The 27,179-nt window shown below is 48.8% G+C and overlaps 1 protein-coding gene across 1 annotated transcript; it reads left to right on the plus strand.

The window, feature by feature from the left end:
• On the plus strand, nucleotides 623–18,858 carry LOC110431739 (putative uncharacterized protein DDB_G0294196). The gene is made up of 6 exons (XM_021451218.1): nucleotides 623–652; nucleotides 731–876; nucleotides 1,481–1,557; nucleotides 1,636–1,695; nucleotides 1,924–2,202; nucleotides 18,653–18,858. The coding sequence occupies exons 1-6, from the start codon at nucleotides 623–625 to the stop codon at nucleotides 18,856–18,858; spliced, it is 798 nt and encodes a 265-aa protein (XP_021306893.1).

Consider the following 27,179-nt stretch of genomic DNA (forward strand, 5'->3'; position numbering starts at 1 on the left):
TGCCATCACCGTCGCGGCGGTCTTTGCCGCGGTGTGTGAGGGCTATTTGGGGATGATGCCCCACTGGGACCTGTGGCTCCACCTCTACAGGGGCGAGATCTTCAACGCCCCCACCGGGACCACAGGCGTGAGGAAACCCATACGGGCGGGGTGCCTCAACCTCGTGCTGAAGACGGGGAAGACGGAGAGGCCACGCGAGTACATCCCGGTGGGATTGTCATCGAACCACGCCGGATGGGACTCCCAGTGGTTCTACCTGTGGAACGACAATGATTTCCTTCCTGCCTACATCGGCTGCCTAATCACGGAGCGCCTGGAGAACTGGACGTACGACGTCGTCCAAGTTCATCAGTCGTGGCTCGACCCCCTCCTCGACGCCTTGAAGAAACTACGTATGGAGGGTCTGTCTGCCGCTCTCGTACACTCGGCTGTCCATCATCGGAGGATTCTCCCGTTGATGTCTCGACCGCTGAGGATGGATGAGATGGGTCCCGGCGTTTCGTCCCGGGACCTCGAGGCGTGTCGAATGTCCAACGAGGCCCCGGCGGACGACGAGGTCGCGGCCTGGGTCAGGGCGGCCGTCGCCGGTGACTTCCAGCCGGAGCACGTTAACGGCTTCCCCATGAGGCCTGATGTGGGCTCAATCGACCTGGTAAGTTTTTTCCTTGCGTATGGCTTTGATTCTGGATTTCATTCGATCCCCTTTTTAAGCCTGTCTTTGCTCTCGCAGGGGCCGATCGATGTTCGGTCCTCGAGGCATCCAGTAAAGGAGGATGGGGTCGACCTTGACAAGCGGCGTCAATCCGCAGAAAAGCAGAAGTCCACAAAGGACTCAGAAAAGAAAGAAAAGAAGAAAAAGAATCTCGACCGCCAATCGTTAGAGGTGCGTCGAGCCAAGTCTAGGCAAAGGGGGTAGCCTGAAGAAGAATCCCCCAGTGAGGACGACGGCGGCGACGGCGACGACGACAGCGACGATTCCGAGGGGATGGCGTCTCGCCTCGACCGGATCCTTGAGGGTCCACCTCGAGGCGACGTCGACGCCCCGCCGATGGGAGCGCCAAAAGAGCGGCCAGGCGGATCTCACCGCTCCCGGGCTGACACCCCTCCCATGCCTGCGCCAAGTCGGGCCGTCCCGCACCTTCAACCTCCCCCCGCACCAAAGGCGAGTGGCCGGGCTAAGCCCCAGGCGACGGGGCCGTTGACCCGTGGCCACGCCGCAGCCTCCGGAAAGGGAGAAATCGGCCGCAGGAGCGCTAGCCCCGGCGCTCGCCAGGCGGGAGATGCTGAACCAAGGCCTACGCCTGCTCGTGAGGGGCCTAGAGCCTCGACACGGGGCGGTTCGAGACCTGTCGGTCGAGGCACCGGCAGGCGGGCCATTCTCCCTGTGGGGTAAGGTCTTCGACGTTGTGGCTCTCATCCTCCTATTTCTTTGCGTTTTCTCGTATAACGGTCTCCCTTATGCCCATTTCTCTTTCCTCAGGTTGAAGCGGACGCTTGAGCAGGCCCAGCCTTTAATGGCGAAAAGGCTTAAAGTGGGCGCGGCCTCTAGAGATTCGGGTTAGTGGCTTATTCCCATTGTTATGGGAGTTATGTCATTCTGGTGACGACTGACCTTTGCTTATGTGTGTATTACAGGCACCTCCGACCCTCGACCGCCGACTGGTGCTGAGAGCGCCCCGCCCCATCCCCCGGTGGGTGAGTCTGCCCCGTTGTCGCCAAAGCGGGTCGGGGCGCCTCACCCGCAAGGGCAGGAGGGAGCCCCCGAGCCTCCCCGATCGGGGGTTGAGGCCGATCCTATCACTATAAGTGACGGGTCAGGCGGCGATGGGTCTTCGAGGGACACCTATCCTATGGACGAGGAGGTCGAGGACTTTCCCGCCGCGAGGCGGACGCCTTGGCCCATCGGGCTCCACTCTGTCGAAGAGCGGAGGAGGAAAGGGGAAAGAGAGCGCGAGCAGAAGACGCAGCAACAGCCGCAGGAGGAACAGCAGCTGCAGCCGAAGCGAGGAGAAGTGGGGCAGCCGTCAGCAGGTCCCCAGCTCGAGGAGCAGCTGGAGCAGGACCGTCGCCAGGAGCCGCAGGAGCCCCAGGAGCTGCAACAGCAGAGGGGCCAGCAGTTGGAGGAACCGCTCGAGCCTCCTCCTCACAGTCCGCCCCAACCAGTACCACCGGCGCCACAAGAGCCCGAGAACCAGGAGGAGGGTCTGCCAGTTTTCGGTCCTCCGACCCCGGCGTGGCTTCGTCCAGGGGCGCCTGCCTCGATCCCAGCAGAGTCGGGGCGGGCGGACGGTGTGGTGGCGCTCGCCTGCATGATGCGTACCCCCGTCGACCCCGAGTCCAAGATCAGGAGGACGATCTACGGCATGTACGGGATCGCCCCGGGATTCCTCTAGGAGCGTCGGTCGTGGGAGGACCGTATTCCCGCCGAGGAGGACGAGGCTGGAACATCGGGCGGTGGTGGAGGCAGCGAAACCGGGACCTGGAAGACGGTGGATGACGACGGGCGGTTCCCTTCCCTCGTCGACTTGTTCCTGCGCCACGGGGGGTCACTCGAGACCGTCGAGGAGCTCATTCACGGCGTCAAGGCGCGGGCCGACCAGGAGATGGAGAATTGGTGCCCCGACCGGATCCACATCCGGGCTTCCACCGATCTGTCTGAGCCCAATATCTTTCTGGACGATCGGAAGGAGGCCAAGAAGTGGGAGCACGTCGAGGAGCTTCGTCTCTGGATGAAGCACACGGTGGGGCTCCTGTCTGACGTTGTTAACAACGGACTCGGACCGGCCTATTTTTTAAGTATTTTCCAGTCCTTTAATCTTTATAGAACGTTAGGTTTTGTGTTCTAACTACTCGATCACTGGCTCGTAGGATCTGAAAGAGACCTCCCGCATCAAGCCGAGCTTCATTCACGCGACGAGAGGCGGCTGGGAGTAGCTCCCCATCCTTAAGGACAAACTCCTGGAGTCGCAGGAGAAGCTCCTTAAGGCCTATAAGGAGCTCTTGGCGCTCGAGGAGGAGAAGAAGGAGAGGGAGGCTGCTCTGGTCGAGGTTCGAGAGGCCTCAAGGAAGGCAGTGGAAGAGGCTGCGCTGCTGAGGGAGCGGGCTATGACGGTCGAGGAAGCTGCGTCGAAGGCCCGGGACGAGGCCTCTTCTTACAAGAATGCGGCTGCTGACCTAGACAAGGAGAAGGGCCTCCTCCAGACTGAACTCGCTTCCGCCCGAGAATCTTCCAGAGGATGAAGGTAGAGTGCGTGAATAGCGAGATCGCTAGGAGCGCTGCGGAGGAGGCCAAGAAGAAGGCCCTCGAGGATCTCGAGGAGGAGCGGACTCGATCCTGTAGCCTTTCTGACGACGTCGATCGTCTAAAGAGAGCGCTGCTGGAAAAAGACAGGGCCATCGCGCAAGCCGGCAAGGTGATCGAGGATCTACGTGTCGCCAACACCGAGCTGGCGCGCTCCAACAGGGAGGTCGAGAGGGCCAACACCAACTTGGTCGGTGAGAACACGACTCTGGAGGAGAGCTTCCGCGGTACGTTTTCTACTATCGAGTTTCTTTTCTGAGGTGCACTTGGTGTTTTTTAATTTCTTCATGTTGGTCCTTGCAGGGCTCAAAGACGAGCTGCTGGCCACCCAAGTCGAGGCCCGTTCCATCAAGACTCAACTCGAGGGGGAGGTCGCCTTGAATGGTCGTCTACGAACTGTGATAAGTGACCTCTCGGCCTCCTGGGAGCTCGAGCCTGTTGACGAGTCGAGGGAGGAGGCTCGTGGCGACGCACTCGTCGACCAGCTATGCTACCTTGGAGCTACGCTGAGGGACCGGGTGCGGGACGCTCTTCGCGTCGGAGTGAAGCAGGCGATGGTGGTAGTCTGCTCAGGCTTTTCTTACGACATGGAGGTGGTGTCCCACGGCTTCGTCACCGACATCTCCAAGACTGACGCGGAGAATGAGGAGAGACTCCACGCCTTGATCGACAACGCAGAGGTTCCTGGGGAGAGGTTGGCTAAGTTGATCGAGCCAGAGGTACTTCCTCCTGAGACTAGCTCAGGCGCGGGCGAGGATGGTGAGGGCCGAGACGCGGACTGAGGCTTGTGAGCCTGCTCTGGGTGCCTGGGCCCCTTGTATAGTACTTTGCTAATTTGTCTTAAGTAATATAATGACCTTAAGTGGTTGTTAGATTTCTGTGAATGTTTATCTGTCTTTCCGCTCGAGGCTCCTTTGTTTCCTTTTGCGCCTATGTTTGTATTCCTCGTTTGGTCTTTTGTTTAAGGCGATCTCGATTGCCTCAAGGGTGAGGAAACGAGTAGAGTTTCCCTAGCCCGGGGGCGTAGGAGTTCTCAGGCTCATCGTCTCTCGGCCCTTAAGGGGCTCGAGGTGCCTCTACTACTCGACCGTACGAGGTTTACTGATAGGAATGAAAGAACTACTTGGTTTTTTTGACACTCTTGGGGGGGCATTACCCCCCTGCTAGCCCCCGAGGGGGTATCGACTATGATGGGTCATAGTTGGTACTCCCTTCTAACGTCGAGATTTTGACTCGTGAAAAAGGTAAATTACTCAAGGGAGAGATCTTTTTCATTCATGCGTTTATTCATAAGGTCTTGGTACAAAAATGTACATGGAACATAAAGCTTTGAAATTCTAGGGGTAGAATCGACGTAGCTGTTCGATGTTCCATGCGTTGGTGAAGATTGCCCCTTTCTCGTCTGCTAGCTTGTATGTTCCCGGCTTCAGGACCTCGGCCACTACGTATGGGCCTTCCCAGGGTGGAGTCAACTTGTGGCGTCTTTGATTGCTCTGCCGCCGCCGTAGGACAAGGTCGCCCACGTTCAGATCTCTCTTGCGCACGTGCTTGTCATGGTAGCGTCGAAGCTTCTGCTCGTATCTAGCGGAGTTGAGGAGGGCCATGTCTCGAGCTTCCTCGAGTTGGTCGACCACATTCTCTTGAGTCTCCTTATTTGATTGCTCGTTGTACGCTTTGAGTCGAGGGGATCCATACTCGAGGTCCGTCGGGAGCACAGCCTCAGAGCCATAGACCATGAAGAATGGGGTGTATTTTGTGGCTCTGCTTGGTGTCGTTCTTAAGCTCCATAGGACCGAAGAAAGCTCCTCGACCCATTTCTTGCCGAATTTCTTCAAGCGGTGGTAGATCCTTGGTTTGAGCCCCTACAAAATCATGCCATTGGCACGCTCGACCTGGCCGTTAGTTTGAGGGTGGGCCACTGTAGACCAGTTCACACGGATGTGATGCCGATCGCAGAAGTCCAAGAACTTTTTGCCGGTGAACTGAGTGTCGTTATCGGTGATGATGACATTGGGGATCCCAAACCGGTGGATGATGTTGGTGAAGAAAAGGACAACCTGCTCGGAGGAGATGTTCGTGATGGGTCGAGCCTCGATCCATTTGGAGAATTTATCGATGGCTACCAACAAATGTGTGTTGTAGAGGTCCCACTAAGTCGAGCCCCCACACCGCAAACGGCCACGTGATGGGGATCATCTGGAGGGCGTGGGCAGGCAGATGCGTCTGCTTGGCGTAGAATTGGCACCCATGGCACGAGCGTACGAGCTCGATGGCATCACCTACGGCCGTTGGCCAGAAGAAGCCCTATCGGAAAGCGTTCCCTACGAGGGTCCGTGGAGCGGCATGGTGACCGCAAGCCCCCGAGTGTAGATCTTTGAGAAGTTTTCGGCCTTCTTCTATGGTGATGCAACGCTGCAAGATCCCCGTCGGGCTTCGTCGGTATAGCTCGTTGTCTTCGCCATAGATTACATATGATTTGGCCCGCCGAGCGATACGGTGGGCCTCGGATCGATCTTGTGGTAGCTCGCAGCGGATTAGGCCATCGAGGAACGGCGTGCGTGTTGGGTAGTTTAAACGCAAACAGAAAAAAATCCGCAAGCGCACGGATACCGATGTAGCTTTCACCCGGGAGTATTCCAGAGTATCGATTTTCCACAGAGAACGTGAGTGTACTAATTAAGATCCAAGATCACCCAAGGATAACTTTATAATTATTTTTGGTGGGAAGAGAGGAAGTTTCCTGAGAGTTCTCTAGTTGATCTAAGAATCAAGAATTACTTCAAGATTATCTATATCGGGACATCAGAGCACTAACCACAGAAAGAGATGAGAAGGGGGCTAGGAAGGTCTGACTACGGTCCTACAAACACCGATCCGAACGTGGTGGAATACGTCTACCGTTAGGGCTGTCACTACCCTAAGGCTACCACAACAATCCGCAGGATTGGGTGCAATTCCAGGTAATTGCAAGACTAAACATCACGTCTAATCTATTAATTACTACTCTAGCGTTATAAAGACTAGAGCACTTGATGCAAGCGGGAATCCAATAAATAACTTGAATGTAAATAAAAGTAATTAGAGAACTCAGGAATTATGAATTGAAGAATCTGGAGAACGATGAAGAACGAACCAGATGCTGCAAAAGTATAATGTTGAGGAAGATCCGACAGATCCGGCTCCTCCTCCGCTCTCCTTTTCTCTCTCCCTATTTTCTATACTACAACTAGAACTAACTAGAACTTGAACTAGAGGAACTAGAACTAGAACTAGATGAACTAGAACTAGATCTAGATCAACTAGAGGTAGAACTAGAAGAACTAGAGGGATCCTCTCTACTTGGATGAAGAATTGAAACCCTAACTTTGATTCTGTAGAAGAGGTATGATCTCCAGGGGCCAGGGGGTCTAGTTTTATAGTCTCTTCAAGTGAATCTAGGCCGTCGGATCAAACCAACATTAATCGCACGGTTTTCCTTGATCCTTTAGGTCGGTGGAGCATAATCCGCGAAACATGTCCTGATTGGGCACTGTAGCTGGGCGGGCGCCGAGGAGAGTTGGGCGGGCGCCCTGCCTCCGAGCCCGATTTCCTTCCCGTTCGTTCCCGTGGCTTCTGGAGTCTTCTAGATGATAGAAAATTGCGCGACACGTTAATATCTCTATGTAAACCCGACGTGTGGGCCTTTCTTCCGTATTTCTTGATAACCCCCTGCAGAAATAGACAAACACCAAAACTCGTGGAATTCTGTCAGATAAAACCCTAAGTCTAGGTGTTGGCTGCATATGAGTCTTTTTCCATGATTAGTTGATGGTTAAATGTGAGCATTAAGGACCGTCAACAAGCTCCCCCAAGCTTAACCTTTGCTCGTCCCTGAGCAAAGATGGACTCAAGAGTTTCTGTAGTGGTTTTATGCCTTAAAGATACAAATGCGTTCAAACAAGATATCATCTCTGGGTTAGAGTAAACTGTTAAGACTTAAAACTTACTCATATTACCTTTCACCATGGGATTTGTAACCGTCACTTCTGTCTTGAGTAGTTAAAAGATAGAACGGTCTAATCAAGCGCTATGTCTCTTGTTCTTCGATTAACTATAGCTCTGGAGTTTTTGCAGATTTTCAAATAAAACTCAGAGATTCCTTGTATGACTCTTTCTAGTCTGTCTTTTGTGGTATTTCTGGATCCTTACCAAGGCAGTAATGGTGTATGCCTTCTCTCAAAGTATGTGGTATTTTTGGTATGAGGCATAGTGGCATTGCCTTCTTTCTCACCCTACTCTAATAAGGTTTTGATATCTGGAGCTCATAGGTGGGAGACAGCTAATACATACTTACAAGACATTTATTGCATAGTCAAACCATGGATCCAGAAGAACAAGTCAATAAGTCAAATCAAGATGTGCATGTGTGGCGAATGAATGGTGATAACAATGGTGATGATGGTGATAACAATGGTGAAAGTCTAATTCTACGTTTGCTCTTTTGAGGGGATACATACCTTTCTTGCTCTTTTGAAACTTTTTGAGGAGAATGAGATGCTCTATATTTTTTTTTCTTCTCTCAAGTGGATATCTTGTACCCCTAATTCTACTGTCGGACACTTGTCCATTTTTACCTCTCGTCTCACTTTTTCTTTTCTTCGAGGTTCCGGGCACTTGCCCTTTTTAATTTCCTCGTATCTTTTTTTCTCTTTTTTTAAGAGCACTCATCTCATGAGATAATATAGCAAGTGGTAGTAACAAGATAACTTGAGCATTTATTTCACAGGGGAAAGACAGAAATGTTTTTGGCTATTCTCTCCCGGATTAGGAGTAGAATATTTTTGGGTGGTTCTAGGGATGGAAATGGGTAGATATATATGGATGGTACTTCCAGAGTAGAAGTAGCATGTGTGAGTGAACGTGCAAGTGAATCTTGATTTAACCACATGACAAGCTCCTAAGGGTCTACACAGCTTGACCATACTCAATGCTCATAAGCAGTAAAAAGTAAATGTATGGTTCATAGTCTAATAAGCATGTATATATGGCTGTGGTAGGAAATTAAACTCTCATCATACAGGAACTCATCATGTGTTATTTTAACGATTTTCAAAGATAAAATTCTCCAGAATTCTAGCATCTCTAGGAACAGGTAAACAGCAGCTCAACCTTCCCATATCATATTCGTTAACGACTTAGACTCCAGATCAAGTACTCTCCCCACAAGTTCAGGTTTAGAGCAAATCTTAATTAATACCAGTCATGCCTAAACTTAAGAGAGATTTCAATTTTGAGAACTAGTCATGGCAGAGCAACTATTCATCACTTCCATGTGAGAGCTTATCATGAGGGTTCATAGCAAACTTTATTTATTTATTTATTTATCAAACTAATCAAAGATATATATATAAGCTTATTAGAGTAAAGTATAAACGTGAGTAGAATACTTAGCTGGATAAATGGGGTTGCTCTCCCCCAAGCTAGATTTTGACGTAATTCCTTTTGATGTAGCAGGTGGCGGAGGTGTACTTGAATGTCGGCAGCACCCTGACAGTGATTAGGATGTCCTCTGTCTGCTAGTCTTCTTTGATCCTTGAATTCTGTGGAGCTCAAATAGACAACAAAGCTTTGTGAAACTGGTTAAGTGTTAGCATAAATATCTAGCCTTTATCATGTTGAGCCTCCTCAATAAATGTTACTCTCTTTAGTAGGATCATAATTTTATTTTTATAATTTTATTTTTATAGGACAAGAATATATTTATTTTATTTTTACGCCACCACAGTGAATGTACTTATGGGTTTTATGCCATGAGCATACTCACATGGGGCTTACTATTTTTTACATTTTTATTTTCTTTTCAAGATGATATAAACCTGATTAACTAAGCAAACTATTTTAAATAGTTCAAAGGAAAAAGATAACTACCAGTTTACCTCTTGGCAAGGCGTTCGGTGTTTTTTTAAGTCCTCCGAACGGGACTCTTCGTTTTCTCGGTCGTCTTGGGATTCGCTGGATGGCGTAGTCGGTGGTTCCGGCGGCGCCTGCTCTTCATGTATAACAATCTTCTCTCTCCACACCTGACTCGGTGCTACGGTCTCCTCAGGACAGTTCTGTTCAAGCTGTATGTCTTTAGATCTTACTACTTCTCCTTCGTAGTCTACCCATCCGTCCTTGATGATTTGCGTCCTCTGGTTGCGGTTGCGTCGTCTTCTTCTTGTCCTGACCTGCTTAGAGTCTTCAACTATATAGTTAGGGTCAGTAAAATAGCGGCGTACCTTCTCAGAGGAGAAGTGCATGTGGACTTCTCTGGTTCCAATATAGATGATTGCTTTAACGGTACTGAGGAATGGTCTCTCAAGGATGATGGTTGGATCGTACTCATCTTCTCCTATGTCTTCAACCTTCCGGAATGTCTGATCTACCATCTGGAGCTGAATGTATGTTGGTTGTAGGGGCATGGTTCCGAATAGGAGCTGATAGGTGACTGGGTCGTCCTTTTTGGTCAGGACTGATGACTTAAGTCGACGATCTTGACCTCCTTGAACTGCAGTGACCCTCTTAGCTGACTCGGTCCACATTTGCTTGTTCCCGTTCCTCCTATTGGTCCTCTTCCTTGGTTCATGTTGGGATTGCTCTGGGATTTGTGCAGTCTTGTTCTTGAAGAAAAACGTCTCCTTCCTCCCCTTGATGTAGAAACTGATATTGGCAGCACTAACGTAGATGTCAGCTCCCGAGGTGTTCAGGAATGGCCTCCCTAAGATGGGTGCCCTCTCATCAGTACCAGTCTCTATCACCACGAAGTTTGCTGGGGCGTACAAGGTACCAACTCGGACGCAGAGGTTCTTCAATATTCCCTTTGGGAAACTTAGCATACGATCTGCAGGCTGCAAGCACACGGTTGTTTCTAGTAAAGGACGCAATGTTATCCTAAACGCTAAACGGTAAACAGTCGGTCACCCTTCGTTTAGCGTTTAAACTGTTTAGACGGTGTTTAAACGAATTAAAACGGTCTAAACGGTTTTACACAATATTACAGAAATGTGTATATTTTTTAATGTAAAGTCAATCATTCTATTATTTATACATATTTATGCAACTAAAAACCATTTATTTTATTATGTAATATATGTTTATGCATGTTAGAAGAATTAAATATACATATTTATGCATGTAACAAATCAATTTTATATATTTATAAATACAATAAATTAAAGTATACAAATTGTTGATATAAAATTCAACTAGATTCACCTGGTGTTTGCCTAAACGGCCGTTTAAACAGCCGTTTATCACGTTTAATACCGTTTACAACCGTTCCGTGTAGGCCGTTTAGACCGTTTTCCCCGTTTTTTGACCATTTAAACGGTCAACCGTTTAATTTCCCGTTTACCCCCTAAACAAAACAGTTTGCCACCGTTTACCGTTTAATGACCGTTTAATCGACCGTTTAGGCCGTTTAGGCGAACACTGAAAGGACGTGTAAAGAATTTTTCATAGAGTACCCTGGGCATAATGTTGACGCTGAAGCCAAAGTCACAGAGTGCTTCTGGGAAGTCCACCAAGCCGATGGAGATCGGGATGACGGGGCATCCTGGGTTGTCTCTCTTGACCGGCAGAAGGTTAGTAATTACTTCCACAACGGGGTTACTGCAGTAGTTACGTCCTCAAGCATCTCAGGGCAGTGATTGCCTGAGTGTCCAGTATCTCCAGTGTGTTTGTGCTCGTAGATCTAGGTTCTTCACTTGGTGGAGTCTGGGAGTTGTAAAAGTCCTTCATATTTTGCTCAAAGTGTTCCTGCTCATTGAGACAAGGCAGAGATCAAGTGCATGGGCCCTGTTGGTGGAAAACACCAACCGAACCAAAAGTGTATTTGTTCTTCTCTAACCTCAAGCATAGTGAGCAAGACAAAGTTGATGGATAATAAGATCATGAGTGTAGCATTTAACATTTGTCAGATCAGATCACTCAACCTTATGGAAAGATAATCTATCTATATATATGTTTTGTTTATATCTTCCAAAGATTGAGTGTGCAACATTTTAGCTTATATGATTAGGAGTATGGGATCACAAAGGTGGAAGGACTAAACATGCTGAATCGATTAGGTTGGTTAATCTAGAGTTGTAAATCATACATGTTTGTCTCTTTTATTCATGTGAACGCCAGAACAAAGGAGAAGCTTATAGAAGTGATAGTCAAGTACCTTAAGATGTTACCTTACTTGAAGAGTGATGGTACAGTATCACCTTGTGGAAGCTTTTCTCTCTTAGCGGTTGTGCATCGTGTTTGTGGCACCCTCTATGGATCATCTCTTGTGAGCTATGCCTTCCTTGTGTAAATTGTTAAACTTCATGTGTCTCTCTCTTTGTCTCCAATGTGAGTTTATCTCAGGACTTCCCAGGTTGATATTGAAAGTTTTCCTACAGGGGTTAGTCCAACAAAATATCCAATATCTACTATAGCATACTATTGGCTCAAAGATCAACCTAGACACCATGTCTAATTTGATTTAGGAGGGAATTTTAACCTAAGCATCATGCTTAATATAAAATCCTTTGGAAGTAAGATCATCATTCCTAAACTAAGCACCATGCTTAATTAAGAGATAAATGAAACTACTCCAAACCTAGACATATACTAAAGCAAATAAAGGTAGCATGAGAGCATTTATAGAGATCTACTCAAGTGGAGATGAAGTAGTGTGATTAGTATTTAACAAAATTGAGCATGTCTTAAAGGTAGGGACAACCAACATAGCAACATGGCGAAGGATGATTTTATGTAAAGTACTCCCCCAAGCTTGAATTTTGCAAAATTCAAGTTTGGATAAATTTAATTCAATGTTGTATGATAGTTGGTTGGACATACCTTGTGCTTGTCATTCATCCGATCTTCTTGCTCTAATCCTGAAAAGGTTAGTGACAAGAATACCCGAAGGAATTTTTTACAATTATCCTTATATGCTCAATACACAAGGTAATGTTGTAAATAATTAAGAGCTTATGTTACAATCTGATCAGTGTTTGTTTTAGGACACTAAGCTTGTCCTTGGGAAACCATTAATTTATGTCAGCGAAGTGGTTTCCCCTCCAACTCTGACCTATATCAAGATCAACTCAACGAGATTTGCAATATTTATTATAGACATATGCATCGACAACCGCCCTTTTAAAGTTTTTATAAATAGAAAGGATGAGGGGGTTGAAGATCTCGAATGTGGTGATGTTGGAGAGACCAATGGATTGTGAAGATGTTGCATATGAGCATGGAGTAAATGAATTGGCTATGAAATAAATTCCAAGCTCATTAGTGCTTAGAGTGAAATCCATGTGGTGTGGTGAAAATGGTAAGGTGAGTGTGGTATAAAAGGAAAAGAAAAAGGATACACGGACGACTTGGTTCGAAACTAGCACAGCTACCGTTCCCCGGCAACGGCGCCAGAAAGCTTGTTGGGTATTTTAAACGCAAACAGAAAAAAAATCCGCAAGCGCACGGATACCGATGTAGCTTTCACCCGGGAGTATTCCAGAGTATCTATCTTCCACAGAGAACGTGAGTGTACTAATTAAGATCCAAGATCGCCCAAGGATAACTATATAATTATTTTTGGTGGGAAGAGAGGAAGTTTCCTGAGAGTTCTCTAGTTGATCTAAGAATCAAGAATTACTTCAAGATTATCTATATCGGGACATCAGAGCACTAACCACAGAAAGAGATGAGAAGGGGGCTAGGAAGGTCTGACTACGGTCCTACAAACACCGATCCGAACGTGGTGGAATACGTCGACCGTTAGGGCTGTCACTACCCTAAGGCTACCACAACAATCCGCAGGATTGGGTGCAATTCCAGGTAATTGCAAGACTAAACACCACGTCTAGTCTATTAATTACTACTCTAGCGTTATAAAGACTAGAGCACTTGATGCAAGCGGGAATCCAATAAATAACTTGAATGTAAATAAAAGTAATTAGAGAACTCAGGAATTATGAATTGAAGAACCTAGAGAACGATGAAGAACGAACCAGATGCTGCAAAAGTATAATGTTGAGGAAGATCCGACAGATCCGGCTCCTCCTCCGCTCTCCTTTTCTCTCTCCCTATTTTCTAGATTACAACTAGAACTAACTAGAACTAGAACTAGAGGAACTAGAACAAGAACTAGATGAACTAGAACTAGATCTAGATGAACTAGAGGTAGAACTAGAAGAACTAGAGGGATCCTCTCTACTTGGATGAAGAATTGAAACCCTAACTTTGATTCTGTAGAAGAGGTATGATCTCCAGGGGCCAGGGGGTCTGGTTTTATAGTCCCTTCAAGTGAATCTAGGCCGTCGGATCAAACCAATATTAATCGCACGGTTTTCCTTGATCCTTTAGGTCGGTGGAGCATAATCCGCGAAACGTGTCCTGATTGGGCACTGTAGCTGGGCGGGCGCCCAGGAGAGTTGGGCGGGCGCCCTGCCTCCGAGCCCGATTTACTTCCCGTTCGTTCCCGTGGCTTCTGGAGTCTTCTAGATGATAGAAAATTGCGCGACACGTTAATATCTCTATGTAAACCCGACGTGTGGGCCTTTCTTCCGTATTTCCTGATAACCCCCTGCAGAAATAGACAAACACCAAAACTCGTGGAATTCTGTCAGATAAAACCCTAAGTCTAGGTGTTGGCTGCATATGAGTCTTTTTCCATGATTAGTTGATGGTTAAATGTGAGCATTAAGGACCGTCAACAGTGCGCCAGTCAAACGGTCGACCGGGCCGCTGTTCCACCTCCATTACCTCAGCCGCCATTAGTAGCGCCTCGACGGTGTCGGTCTGCTGGGTAGGAGTGGCTTCGACACCAGCCCCCAAGCCCAAGTTGGCGGATGGCTCGTGTAGATCTCTTGAGAACGCGTCAGGCGGGACCGTGCCTCGAGTTGACGCAATCTTAGCGAGTTCGTCGGCCGCCTCGTTGTAGCGTTGGGCGACGTGGACAAGTTCGAGGCCGTGGAACTTGTCTTCGAGTCGATGGACCTCCTTGTAGTATGCCTCCATTTTTGGGTCGTGGCAGTTCGAGGCCTTCATTACTTGGTCGATGACGAGCTGGGAGTCGCCTCGAACGTCGAGGCGCCGGACTCCTAGCTCGATGGCGATCTTTAGACCGTTGACTAGGGCCTCATATTATGCGACGTTGTTGGATGCGGCGAAATGAATCCTGATGACATACCTCATATGCATGCCCAGGGGTGAGATGAATAGCAGGCCCGCCCTAGCTCCTGTTTTCATGAGAGACCCGTCGAAATACATCGTCCACAGCTCTGCTTGAACTTGAGCCGGGGGGAGCTGGGAGTCTGTCCATTCTGCGATGAAATCCACCAGGACTTGTGACTTGATAGCTTTGCGAGGCGCGTAAGTGAGGGTCTCGCTCATGAGATCGACCAACCACTTAGCGACTCTTCCCGTGGCCTCCTGACTCTGGATGATCTCTCCCAAGGGGAAGGACGAGACCACCGTGATAGGGTGGCCAAGGAAGTAGTGCTGCAGCTTGCGTCGGGCGAGGATTACGGCATATATTAGCTTCTGGATCTGCGGGTATCGTGCCTTGGTTTCCGAGAGCACCTCGCTGATGAAATAAACTGGCCTCTGGACTGGCAGAGCATGCCCCTCTTCCCGCCTCTCGACTACCATGACTGCACTGACGACCTGGGTCGTCGAGGCAACGTACAGAAGCAGAGGTTCTACGGGTTGAGGTGGGACCAGGACTGGTGCTGAGGTCAGTGTTTTCTTCAAGTTGTCGAGGGCTTCCTCGGCCTCGGGGGTCCAAGAGAAACGCTCGACTTTCTTTAGGAGTCGATACAGTGGCAACGCCTTTTCTCCTAACCTCGAGATAAAGCGACTCAGCGCCGGATCCCGTGAATCTTTGCACACCCTTGATATCTCGAATTGGCCCCATCCTTGTGATGGCCAAGACTTTCTCGGGGTTGGCCTCGATTCCGCACTGGGAAACAATGTAGCCCAAGAGCATGCCTCGAGGCACGCCGAAAACGCACTTCTCGGGGTTGAGCTTGATCTCGTTGGCGCGTAAGCAACCGAAAGCGATCTCGAGGTCCTGAATCAGGTCTCCTCGTTTCTTTGACTTGATGACGATGTCATCAACATAGGCCTCGACCATCGACCCTATGTGCTAGCCAAATACATGGAGCATGCATCGTTGGTACGTAGCTCCCGCGTTTCGAAGCCCGAACGGCATGGTTACATAACAATACATCCCAAAAGGTGTAATGAAAGATGTCGCGAGCTGATCGGACTCTTTCATTTTTATTTGGTGGTAACTAGAATATGCATCAAGGAAAGAAAGGGTTTCACATCCCGCAGTAGAATCAACAATTTGATCAATACGTGGTAATGGAAAAGGAACTTTTGGACATGCTTTATTTAGACTCGTATAATCGACACACATCCTCATTTTCCCATTCTTTTTCTTAACTAGTATAGGATTTGCTAACCAGTCGGGGTGGTGAACCTCCTTGATGAATCCGGCCGTCAAAAGCTTGTGGATTTCCTTGCCAATGATCTTGCGCTTCTCTTCGTCGAAACGGCGCAACCGTTGCTTCACTGGCTTGGAACCGGCTCAAATTTCCAAGGAGTGCTCGGCGACTTCCCTCGGTATGCCCGGCATGTCCGAGGGACTCCATGCAAACATATCGACGTTCGCACAGAGAAAGTCGACGAGCACTGCTTCCTATTTGGGGTCGAGGTCGGCGCTGATCGTCAGCACCTTGCCGTTGGAGTTGTTGGGGTCGAGCAGGATCTTCTTTGTTCCTTCTGCCGGCTCAAAGCTGCCCGCGTGGCACTTGGGCTCTGGAGCCTCTGCGGCCAGGGCCTCGAGCTTCGAGGCGAGCTCGGTGGAGTTCTCGACGGCTTCCCCATACTCGACGCATTCGACGTCGCACTCGTACGCGTGTTGGAAGGAGGAGCTAACGGTGATGATGCCCTTGGGACCGGGCATCTTCAGCTTCAAGTAGGTGTAGTTGGGGATAGCCAAGAATTTGGCGTAACCCGGGCGCCCGATGATGGCGTGGTACGTGCCCCGGAACCCCACCACCTCAAAGGTGAGGGTCTCCTTTCTGAAGTTGGCCGCCGTGCCAAAGCAGACCGGTAGGTCAATTCGACCCACCGGCAACGCCTTCTTCCCAGGAACGACACCATGGAAGCCTCCGGCGCTTGGTTGGAGCTGCGCCCTGCTGATGCCGAGGAGGTTGAGGGTCTCGAGGTAAATGATGTTCAGGCTGCTGCCGCCGTCCATCAGCACCTTTGAGAGTCTGGTGTTGACGATGATCGGGTCGACGACGAGCGGGTAGACGCCAGGGGTGACCACCTTGTCAGGGTGGTCCTCTCGATCGAAGGTGATGGCAGTGCTCGACCAGCTGAGGTACTGGGGCACCGCCATTCTTGCTGCGAAGACCTCACGACGTTCTCTCTTGCACTGCCTTACGGTCAACTGCGTTGAGGGTCCGCCATAGATCATGTAGCAATCATGGATGGCTGGGAAACCGCCATCGTCTTCGTTGTCCTCCTTGTCACCGTTTTTCTCCTTCTTTGGGTCGTCGCACGCGTCCTTCTTGAACCCCAGACCGTCGAAATGCTTTTTCAGCATACGACAGTCCTCCAGCTTGTGGTTGGCTCCTCCCTTATGGTAAGGGCACGGCTCCTTTAGCATCTTGTCGAAGATGCCCCCCTCTGGAGGGCCTCGAGGACTTTTGCGTTCCATGGCGGCAACGAGATCGCCGTCGAGGTCTTCCCACTGGAACGGCTGTGTTTTCTTCTTCTTTTTGTTCTTCTTGGGCCCTCGACTGGGGCCCTCATCATCATCGGCGGGCGGCTTGCCTTTCCTTCCTTCATAGCTGAAGAAGGCGCCGACCGCTTCTTCCCCCGCAGCGTAGTTTGCGACTACGTCCATCAGCTCGTCGACGGTCTGAGGGCGATTCCGGCCTAATTCCCGCACCAAGTCTCGACTGGTGGTACCAGAGACAAAGGCCAGGATGACGTCGTGGTCGGGGATGTGCGGCAGCTCGGTGCGTTGCTTCGAGAAGCGTCGAGCGTATTCTCGAAGTGTTTCTCCTGACTTCTGCTTGCACTTGCTGAGGTCCCACGAGTTGCCGAGTCGTATGTAGGTCCCATTGAAGTTACCCTCCAACACCCTGACCAAATCGACCCAATCGTGGATCTGGTTGGCCGGGAGCTCCTCGAGCCATCTGCGGGCGGTGTCGGAGAGGAAGAGTGGCAGCTGTCTGATGATGGCTCGATCGTCCCCTCGAGCGCCTCCTAGCTGACAGGCCAGCCTGAAATCTGCCAGCCACAGCTCTGGCTTGGTCTCACCGTTGTACTTTGCAATGTTGGTCGGGGGTCGGAACGGGCTGGGCAGCAGCGTGCTGCGGATTGCCCTGCTGAACACCCGCGGGCCCGGTGGCTCTGGGGCCATCCGGTCCTCATCGCTGTCGTACCTCCTGCCACGATGGGCGCTGTAACCGCACTCCTCTGCGTCCCCATACCGACGGCGTCGATTCTCATCGATGTCGCGTCGCGCGTCGTGTCGACGTTGGTTGTCGACGGGAAGGACGAGCGTGGTCTTTTTCCCTCGAGGGGGCGGCTGCTGATGGACCGACACCTCCTTTTCGTTGTGGGCTGGCTCATCGTGCTTTTCTGTGGCCGCTCCTCGACGTCGAGAGGCCGAGCTTTCGGCCTGCTGGACTGCTGCTACATGGAGCAGGGTTTGCACCTCGTCTCAAATGCGTCGCGCTTGGGAATTCGACGGCTCAGGCATATTACGCAGCAACATCGTCGCCGCCATGACGTTCTGGCCCGCTCGAGGGAAACGGCCGACGGGTTGCTCAGGCTCTTCGTCTCTGACGATCTGCCTATGGACTTCTCGAGCTCGTCTGCGGACACTCCCACCAGGCGGGTAAGGCAGGTCCTGCTCGAGGATCTGCTCCAGCAGGACAAGGCGCTCGCGATCCTCGTCAAGCTTTGCCTTGAGCTCTCGTAGCTGCGCAATTTGCGCGACTCTGTCTTCTTTAGGAGGGGGGTCGACCTGACCGTCATTCCCAGGCGTCCTGGGGTCTTCCCCTGCTGCAGGGGCTCGCCCGCCTGCAACGGCGTCTTGTGTCTCATCGGTGGTTTCCACCGCTCTGTCGATATGGAAGCATTCCCTAGTAGGGTCGTAGCTATCGGACTCCGAGCCGGAGTCCGGCTCGGCGGCGTAGAAACATCCGCGTCCTTCCTCCAGCAGCCGCTGCCTGAGGGAGGTAATCGTGTACCGCCCAGGGCCTAGGCGGCGGAGGCCCCGTACTTGCGAGAAGTATGGTTGCTCGGACGTCTGTAGCTGTGCTCCAGGGTCGCGTGGGAGGACCATTGGTCTCTCCACGTACGTCTGGGTGTTTGGACATATTGCCCTGGTGAGCGACGCCGCGGCATTGTCTAAACCGAACAGCAACGCTCTTCTTGGGGGAGAGCGCGCGGGGCGCGTCACCTCCTGTCGTCGTGTGATCCTTGTAGCGCTGAGCCGTCATGCCCATGGTTCCGGCATGTGGGGCTGTTGACTGCTATGTCACCTCCTGCCTGGCACGAACTACCGGTCGAGATGAGGCAGAAGGGCGATGGTGGTGCTGTCCACGCCTCTTCTTGGGCGGGGAGGCGTGGTGGCGAGGACGTCTCGGGTCCCTCAACCGTGCTGGCGCAACGCGGGCTCCTCCCGGTCCTTTGATCGAGAGCAAGATCATGTCATAGCCGGAGTCAGTAGACATGAACTCAAGACTCCCAAACCAAATCACCGTGGAGCGCGGGATTGGCGAGGCGAGAGTGGCCATCTGGAAAGGTATGGGAAATCGGTGAAAAACACGCAGGACCCCTACCTGGCGCGCCAACTGTCGGTGTTTTTCCCCCCGGGGGTCACACCAACTAGTGAATTTGTATACGTGCTCCCGTTTCTAGATGGTGATGCAAAAAGACACAAAGATTTATCCTGGTTCGGGCAAGAGAAGGCCCTACGTCTAGCGGGGGAGGGAGAGTTTGTATTATTTTGCGCCTAAGTGCTTGTACAGGGGTGAATACAAGTGTGGTATGGCTGGTGTGTTGTGTGGGGTTGCCCTCCTCTGTATCTCTTCCCGGGCCTCCCCTTTTATAGTTCCAAGGAGAAGCCTAGGGTACAAGTATAGGCGTCAGAGTAGGGGTCGATAGAGGTATGGCGCGCTGGCCTACTCGAGGTCTCCGTACCGGCGTGGTCTCGAGCCGTCCCATCCTGGCGGCTTGATGATGATTACGCGTGCCCCTGTATCCCGCTCTGTGCGCCGTCTTGGGCTGGTTTATCTGTCGCACGCCTGTACGTTATGGCGGCAGATACGTCGGAGTGGTCGTGGTGCTGTCTTTCGACGCCCAACCCTTCCCCAAGAAGGAAACGAGTCTGGTCGAGGGTCGGGCGCCATGTAACGCCCTGCCAGCCAGAGCGCTGACCTTGGACCTCTCGAGGGGGTCTTGATTAGACGTTCCGTCCCCGCTTCCTGCGTCCTGACATGCTCTGGATTGTTTGGTGGGGAAGGCTGCAAAAAGAATAACGAGACAGGTGCCTGTTCCCTATCACGCTTCCCGTGACTGGCGTGTTAGGTGAGAACGCGACAAGCGCATTAAATGCCCTGGTTCTCATGCCCGTGTCAGGCGGCGGGTGGTGTCCTTGCGCTCGATGCCCTCCGATTTGCTCGAGCCCGTTTCCGTATTCGACGGTAGCCTACGCTCGAGCTCTGGTCAATTCGCAGGACGCCCTTTCCGTCTTCGAGGCCGCGGTCGTCGAGGGCCGTGCGCACAACTGGACAAGGCGTCGAATTGGGGGCCTCGATTCGTGTATGGATAATCTCGATAAGGACATCAGTTGGGTACCCCTTACTGATATCCTTGACACATATCTAGTGAGGGAGGCGGGCTGTGGCTGTGCAAGCGTGGCGGCAGTGCTCCCATCCCCTAAGCTCCTCCACCAGTGCGTGGCTACCTCCTCCTCATCCGGCGTCGTCATCCCCCTGATCCGACGTGGAGGAGATGGATCCACCTCGCCTGCTGGTGCTGCGCCCCTCCTCCCCTCCCCTCCCTCCACGGCTTCACCACGACGTGAATCCGCTCGGGGAGGAGTCCACCAGTGGCGGATCCGGCGAGGAGGTGCGCTCCGGTGGTGGATCTGGTGAGGAGGTGCGCTCAGGCGGCGGTGAGGTGGCTGGTGGGTGGGCTGGAACCGGGCTCCACTACTAGAATCCTCCTGTTTCCCTAGGGTTAATTTGTTTCCCTAGGGTTAATTCGTTTTACTAGGGAAAAGATTGAGTCCCTATAGTTGATTTTGGTACCCTAGGGAAACAAACGGTTTCCCTAGGGTTTTCGTTTTTCCTCAGTGAGCCTGCTTACTCGTGTGCCATGGTAGTGCCTCCGTGTCAATTATCCCTAGGAACCACAATGCTCCCCTAGGGAACTAAATATTTTTTTTCAGCTCGCCCCTCTCGCTCCCGCTTTGCGCACGCTCCTAAACGTTTTCGCGCCATGTCGTGGACAACATTGGCCATGTAATATTAAAAAATAAATTACCCCAACCCTAGTCCAAATCCCCGACCTTTGGTGTATCCCCGCGCCCTCAGCGAAGGCCGCTGCCGCCGCCGCATATCCCCGCGCCCTCAGCACTTGCCCGCCGCCGCCGCGTATCCCCGCGCGCGCCCTCAGCGCTTGGCCGCGGCCGCGTACGCCTGCGACCCCAGCGCCCACCCACGACCCGCGACCCCGACGCTCACCGGCCGCAGCGCGTGTTCCCCCGCGACCCCGACGCCCGCCCGCCCGCCGCTGTGTACCCCTGCGACCTCGGCGCCCACCCGCCGTCGCGCGCGTACCCTGCGACCCCGATGCCCACCGGCCGCGGCGTGCATCCCCCAGCGATCCGACGCTCGTCCGCCCATCACCTACTCCCACGACCTGGCAAGGACCACCATCTCGTCTGGGGCAGCAACGAAGAAGCCTGGGGCCAAATCCGAATCTCTGAACAGATTTGAAGTGGTTAGTTTCTAGTTCTGCAATATTAGTGTCTTCCAATAGCAATTTGTTGTCTTACCGTGGCTACCTATGCACTGCTAGCTATAGTTTTATTTTAGTTAAATTTAGGTTTTCATGTCTGGGCAAGCACATTTCAATGTGGACTATGGCAATTGGTACCTTCTTGTACTGATTGAAAAATTTTCCTCCGCAACAATTTTAGGTGTGATATGCCACCGGGTGAAAAGGGAAAGGAGATCTCTAGTGTTGTGCAAGGAAGGATGGATAGCTGTTTCTAGGTCTCTGCAAAAGGAAGGTTTTGACAATCTGTGTGGTGCTTCTGAGCAAAGCAATACAAGTTAGAAAATAAGTTTTGCCTTTTATTAGTTCCATCCTATTGCTATATATATCAGTTTACTTATTTTGTGCACAGTGAGTCTGTGACTGTGATATGCTTCTGGAACATTCTATTTGACAGTGAGGTTAGAAAAATTTGTGACAAGATTGCTGGAACATTCTATTTGACACGGGAGGAGTACATTGCCCAACGCCCTGAATGGTTGCTGGAAAGATGCTGGGAGGCTTTAGCGACGGAATGGAGTCGTCCTAAATTCAAGGAAAGGTCTGAGAAAAATCGTGCAAATCGCTACAGCGATAAATTTAAACCTCACAAAGGAGGATCAAACTCTATTGCAACAATACGCCATAAGTTGGTTAGTACACATAAGATCTTTTAGATTCAGTTTTGTGGTAGTACACAAATAATTTGAGATTAGTTTTACTGCAGTCTAACAAATTAGGAAGAGAAGTTTCTGATATTGAGGCATGGGTCCATTCCCATAGGGGTTCTAATCCTGAAGATATTAGTTCATTGAACACCGAAGAAGCCTCTTCATGCTTGGTAACTGCTGGTTATTACATCCAATTGTTCTTTGCTCCCATTTATTTTGCAATGGCTAAACATTTTATTTCATTGTCAGGAGAAATACAAAATTAAGGCTGTTGAGTTGAATGGACCTGATTTTGATTGGTTGCACTCGCCAGTGGATACTAGAGCTCTTTATCAATGCTCTTGTGGTCGTCCACATGGTAAATGGGCTTTGTTCAATGGGGTCATTAATGATAATGAAGCCCTACCTGAGTTGAGGAGCAGCCATGCTAATGCAGCAGCAGCTAGGCGTCAACGTCAAGAGGAAGAGGAACGCTTAAGGAAAGAAGCTCATGATGGTCGTGTGGTGAAGGAATATGCCCAAAGTATGTTTAAGTGGAGTGGAACAGTACATGCTTACTGTGAAAACATGCAGAAATTTATGGAGGTGAGCTGCAGCATCCCTTAATATTCATCTTAGTGCCTGATCTACTCTCTAATTAGGTGAATCATACAAAAATTGAACTGCAGCAAGTTGCTTCCCAGAACGGAATACCTGTCACTGCACTTCCGCCTCCTCCAGCTCCTCCTCCACTGCCTCCAGCATATGTGGCTTCCCCAACTCCAATCCCTTCTCCTGATAATGTAAGTCACCTTTTTGTGGTTGCTACTTATACCTAGCAGTAGATTATTTTTTGTTGAATTTTCTCCCTTCCAACATATGTTGTACACTCCTATACCTTGAACTAAATCATCAATCTTATTAATTGTATTTTCAATTGTTTAATTGCATATCAGGTTGGTACTGTTGGATCATGTGTTGGAGGAATGGAAACTCCGGAGGAAACATTGAGTAAGATCGCTTATGGAGGCTATCATGGTCATGTGCATGCCACAAGTGGTGGGGGTACATACTGTCCAGAAGATGAGGAATTTCCATTCATTTGACATGTTGTATTGTGGATGACCAGAGACACTTAAAAGTTACTATGATGTTATGTGGTTGTAGTTGAGTTTGGTCAATTTGATGGCACATGTAGTGATGTTTGTGTTATGCCTCTAATGAGATATTGTAACTTATGACAATATGGATTAATGAGTGTTGAATTCTAATGGAAACAATTCATGTCTACTGTGCCCTATTTAAATTTGTATTTGAATGAATTTAGAATTAAAATATGCATTGTTGCTGGATGGTATGATATGCATGATATTTGTTCCCTATGAAACATGCCCCTAGGGAAATGACTTTTACAGGTAGGATTGAGCATGGCATGTCGACAGCTTTCCCTAGGGTTGATATTACCCTAGGGAAGACAGTTTCCCTAGAGTTTTCTCGCGACACCCTAGGGCACTCTGGAGTTTCCCGTCAATATTTTCCCTAGGAAGCATTCCTGTCGAGTCACCCTAGGGAAACATGTTTACCTAGGGTATCTAAGCCTTTCCCTTGGGTTCGTGGCCCTAGGGAAACCAGAGGATTCCAGTAGTGCTCACAGGTGGGCTCTGGATTTTTTTATTTTTTTTAAATCTATTAACCGAGGCGGACATGACAACCGCCTCGATTAATGCATGGTTTACTATAGCCTTATATCAGAGACGTTTTGTTTGCGCGTCTTCTAAAATCTAAAACGCCCGCCTCCTTAAAAATTAATGTAGCAGTGTCTCCTCTCTGTGAACTCCCACTATGTGACAGAAAAAATCATTCTCACTTGATGAGAAGTCAAATATTAATGTTAACCAAATATATATATACAATATTAATATTTATGATACCTAATAACTAAATAGATTCTTGATTATATTTTTTAAAAAAATTATTTAAAATTATAAATATGGTATTTTTTTATAAATCTAGTTAATTAAACTTAAAAAGGTTTAGTCAACATGAATCCCATGGTGCTGGTGACCGAGGAGAAGTGATTCAACGACCTGACTGCGTACATGACTACATGTGCATGTGCAGCTGCTCGTTTTGTCTTGTGGCGGTCGACATGCCCTCAGTATCGAATGTACAGATTGGAATCTGGAAAATCTTAGATCTGATCAAGTGGCCTGAACTGAATTTGAATATAATATATTCGTCCACGAAACGCGTAGTACTACAGTGGAATGCGGGGATCGGGATCAGCTTATCCAAATTGGCCTTGGCAACATGCATGCATTGACTGGCATGCAGATCGAGACGGAAAAACTAGATCACGAGTCTCTGCCCGGAAGCAGATTCGGCAGTGGCCAAAGAAGGCGATAGTGGCGCGCGCTTTAAATCTTTGCACGTCATCATCTCCTCTTCAGTTCACGGCTCCTGCTTGCCGCGTACGTAGTTATTATGACAAGTACACCGTTTCTAAGGTCCTGTTTAGATTGGAGATGAAAATTTTTTGGGTGTCACATCGAATATGTCGGAAGGATGTCGGGAGAGGTTTTTAGAAATTAATAAAAAAACAAATTACATAGCTCGTCAGAAAACTGCAAGACAAATCTAGTAAGCATAATTAATCTGTCATTAGCACATTTGGGTTACTGTAGCACTTAAGGCTAATCATGGACTAACTAGGCTTAAAAGATTCGTCTCGCGATTTTCAACCAAACTGTGTAATTAGTTTATTTTTTATGTACATTTAATGTTCCATACATTTGTCCAAAGATTCGATGGGATGGATAAAAATTTTTTAGATGGGAAACTAAACAGGGCCTAAAAAGAAAACTTTCGTTTGTTAGGCCGGTACGTTTCTTAATTTGCCTACTGCTAGCGAATGTGGACTTGCCTTGTACAATACATGTTAGTTCCTTGTTTAGTTTCTAAAAAAATTTGCAAAATCTTTCACATTCTCTGTCACATCGAATCTTGTGGCACATGCATGAAGCATTAAATATAGATAAAGAAATAACTAATTGTACGGTTTAGCTGTAATTTATGAGACAAATCTTTTGAACCTAGTTAATCTATGATTGGACAATATTTGTCAAATACAAACGAAAGTACTATAGTATCCATTTTGCAAAATATTTTGGAACTAAACAAGACCCGTGAGGGGCAGTTTGATAATAATAAACGGAATGGAAGAAATTATTTACTCTTTAATATTATTACAATTGCAAACATGTCAATATATATTTACCACGGGAAATATAGCTTATTATTATGTGGTAGGTATCCAGAAAAAAAAATTATAGACTACTTGCAACTTCGAAATTTAATTCAATGATCTTGTCATGCGTTCGGATTCATCTTGGCCTTTTATTAATACTAGCAAAACATGTCCGTGCATTGCAACGGAAGAGAAAAGGTTATCAAATATTTATAAAAAATAGAGACCAAAATAATACTTACTTTATCCTTTTTATAAATTTTAAAAGTTATAGTTTATTGTAAGATGACTATAACATTCAAAATATATAAGTTAATGTTGGTAAAAATATGAGAATGTCTTTATTATACTAGTACACGTTGTTACAATTAAATATCAAGTTCTTCCTCTGATGTCTACTGCAGTGCTACCCAAGCCGCTCCTCGCTAGTCATGACGCATCCTGGCCATCCCTTGCCGCTTGTGCCGCCCGGTCCTCCCTTGCCGCTCGCGCCGCCGGCTCCCTCAGGAGCCCATCACCATCTCCTTTCTGTGCTTCCACCCGGGGAAGCGGCCTCCTCTGGTCCTCCCCAAACCTAGATTGTTGTCCACTGCTCCGTTCACCTGGATTTCTCGCGGGCTCGTATGCGGCAGCCGCATGAGCTCGGCTCTTCGAGGAGATGGCGCGGCCCTAGGGCAGCGTGGATGCATCTGAGCACACGCGCACAGGGGAGGCGATGGCGCGGGTACCCTGGCCAACGAGTGCAGAGGCGGCAGCGCAAGCGCCTCAGGCTACCTACAGGCGCGCTCTCCTTGGATGTCCTCTTCGATCCTTTCTCTTATCTCGTCGATTCTTTCTTTGAGATCGTCTTTTATTAGAATCATTTTTTGTCGATTGCTGTGGAGGTCGACATAGAATCAATTTTTGTTGATTGTTGTTGAGCTCTGCAGAGTATTAATTTCACTTTATAAGTTGTTTTTCTAGCTAGATTTAGTCTGATTTGGATTGGATTTGGATTTAGATCGATGTGGTGGATTTGATTCAGTCTCAATTTGGTCCCTTGCACTTTGCTTGGAGATTTGAAAAATCTTGAGCACATAGATTTGTGAGAAATCTAGTTGATTTCAGAGTGTGCATGGCTATGGATTGGGCATGAGAAGAGATAATGCGGAGGCCAGGCAAACACAGAAAATTGGTTTCTATATTTCTATTGTATTTCTGTGGGTTCGGTCTCGGTCTCTTAGCTCTGCAACAAGGTGTTGTTTATCCTGGTACATGCGTACGACAACAGATACATTTATTTGTAGGTTAGATGACAAAACTAATTAAGATTTCAGTCAACGGTTTGATTAGTTGAACTATTGATTGATCAATATTTTAATAACAGAAAAGTTAATGATCAACTGGTTGATTTACTGGTTGTGATCAACCGGTTTTTGGGCTGTGTGATACGGAAGCAACGGTCTCTCACCCCTCCCTCCTGCGATCATACTGATGCGTGCGTGCGCGATCCCTGCCTAATACAGGAACGCGAGCATGGAACACCCTGCGACAATCTCTGCTCTCTCACCTCCTTGTGTGGATTTTGTTTTTTTAAATGTCTGAAGAATTTGTGAATAATTTGTCATAAATTTCTCTGATGTTTGGAATCCATAGAAATAATTTGTAAATCTTTTAAGAAATTTGACATATTTTTGTGTTATATTTCCAAATTATATCACTCTGTCCAATAAATTACACTAAAAAATCAATATATATATATATATATATATATATATATATATATATATATATATATATATATATATATGTGTGTGTATAGAGAGAGAGAGAGTGTGAGACTATATAACACAAAAATATCAACATTAAAATAATATATAGAAAGACTGTTTGTCTGTGTGTCTACAGAGAGAGATATATACATATATTT

The sequence above is a fragment of the Sorghum bicolor genome, chromosome 1 (genome assembly GCF_000003195.3).
Source record: "Sorghum bicolor cultivar BTx623 chromosome 1, Sorghum_bicolor_NCBIv3, whole genome shotgun sequence".
Taxonomy (NCBI): domain Eukaryota; kingdom Viridiplantae; phylum Streptophyta; class Magnoliopsida; order Poales; family Poaceae; genus Sorghum; species Sorghum bicolor.

Coding starts and splice junctions, on each gene's coding strand:
- LOC110431739 (XM_021451218.1), top strand. CDS start 623: ATGAGGCCTGATGTGGGCTCAATCGACCTG. Junction 1,696..1,923: donor CCCGCCCCATCCCCCGGTGG/GTGAGTCTGCCC, acceptor ACTCTGTCGAAG/AGCGGAGGAGGAAAGGGGAA. Junction 2,203..18,652: donor GCCCGAGAACCAGGAGGAGG/GTCTGCCAGTTT, acceptor GCTGTGCTCCAG/GGTCGCGTGGGAGGACCATT.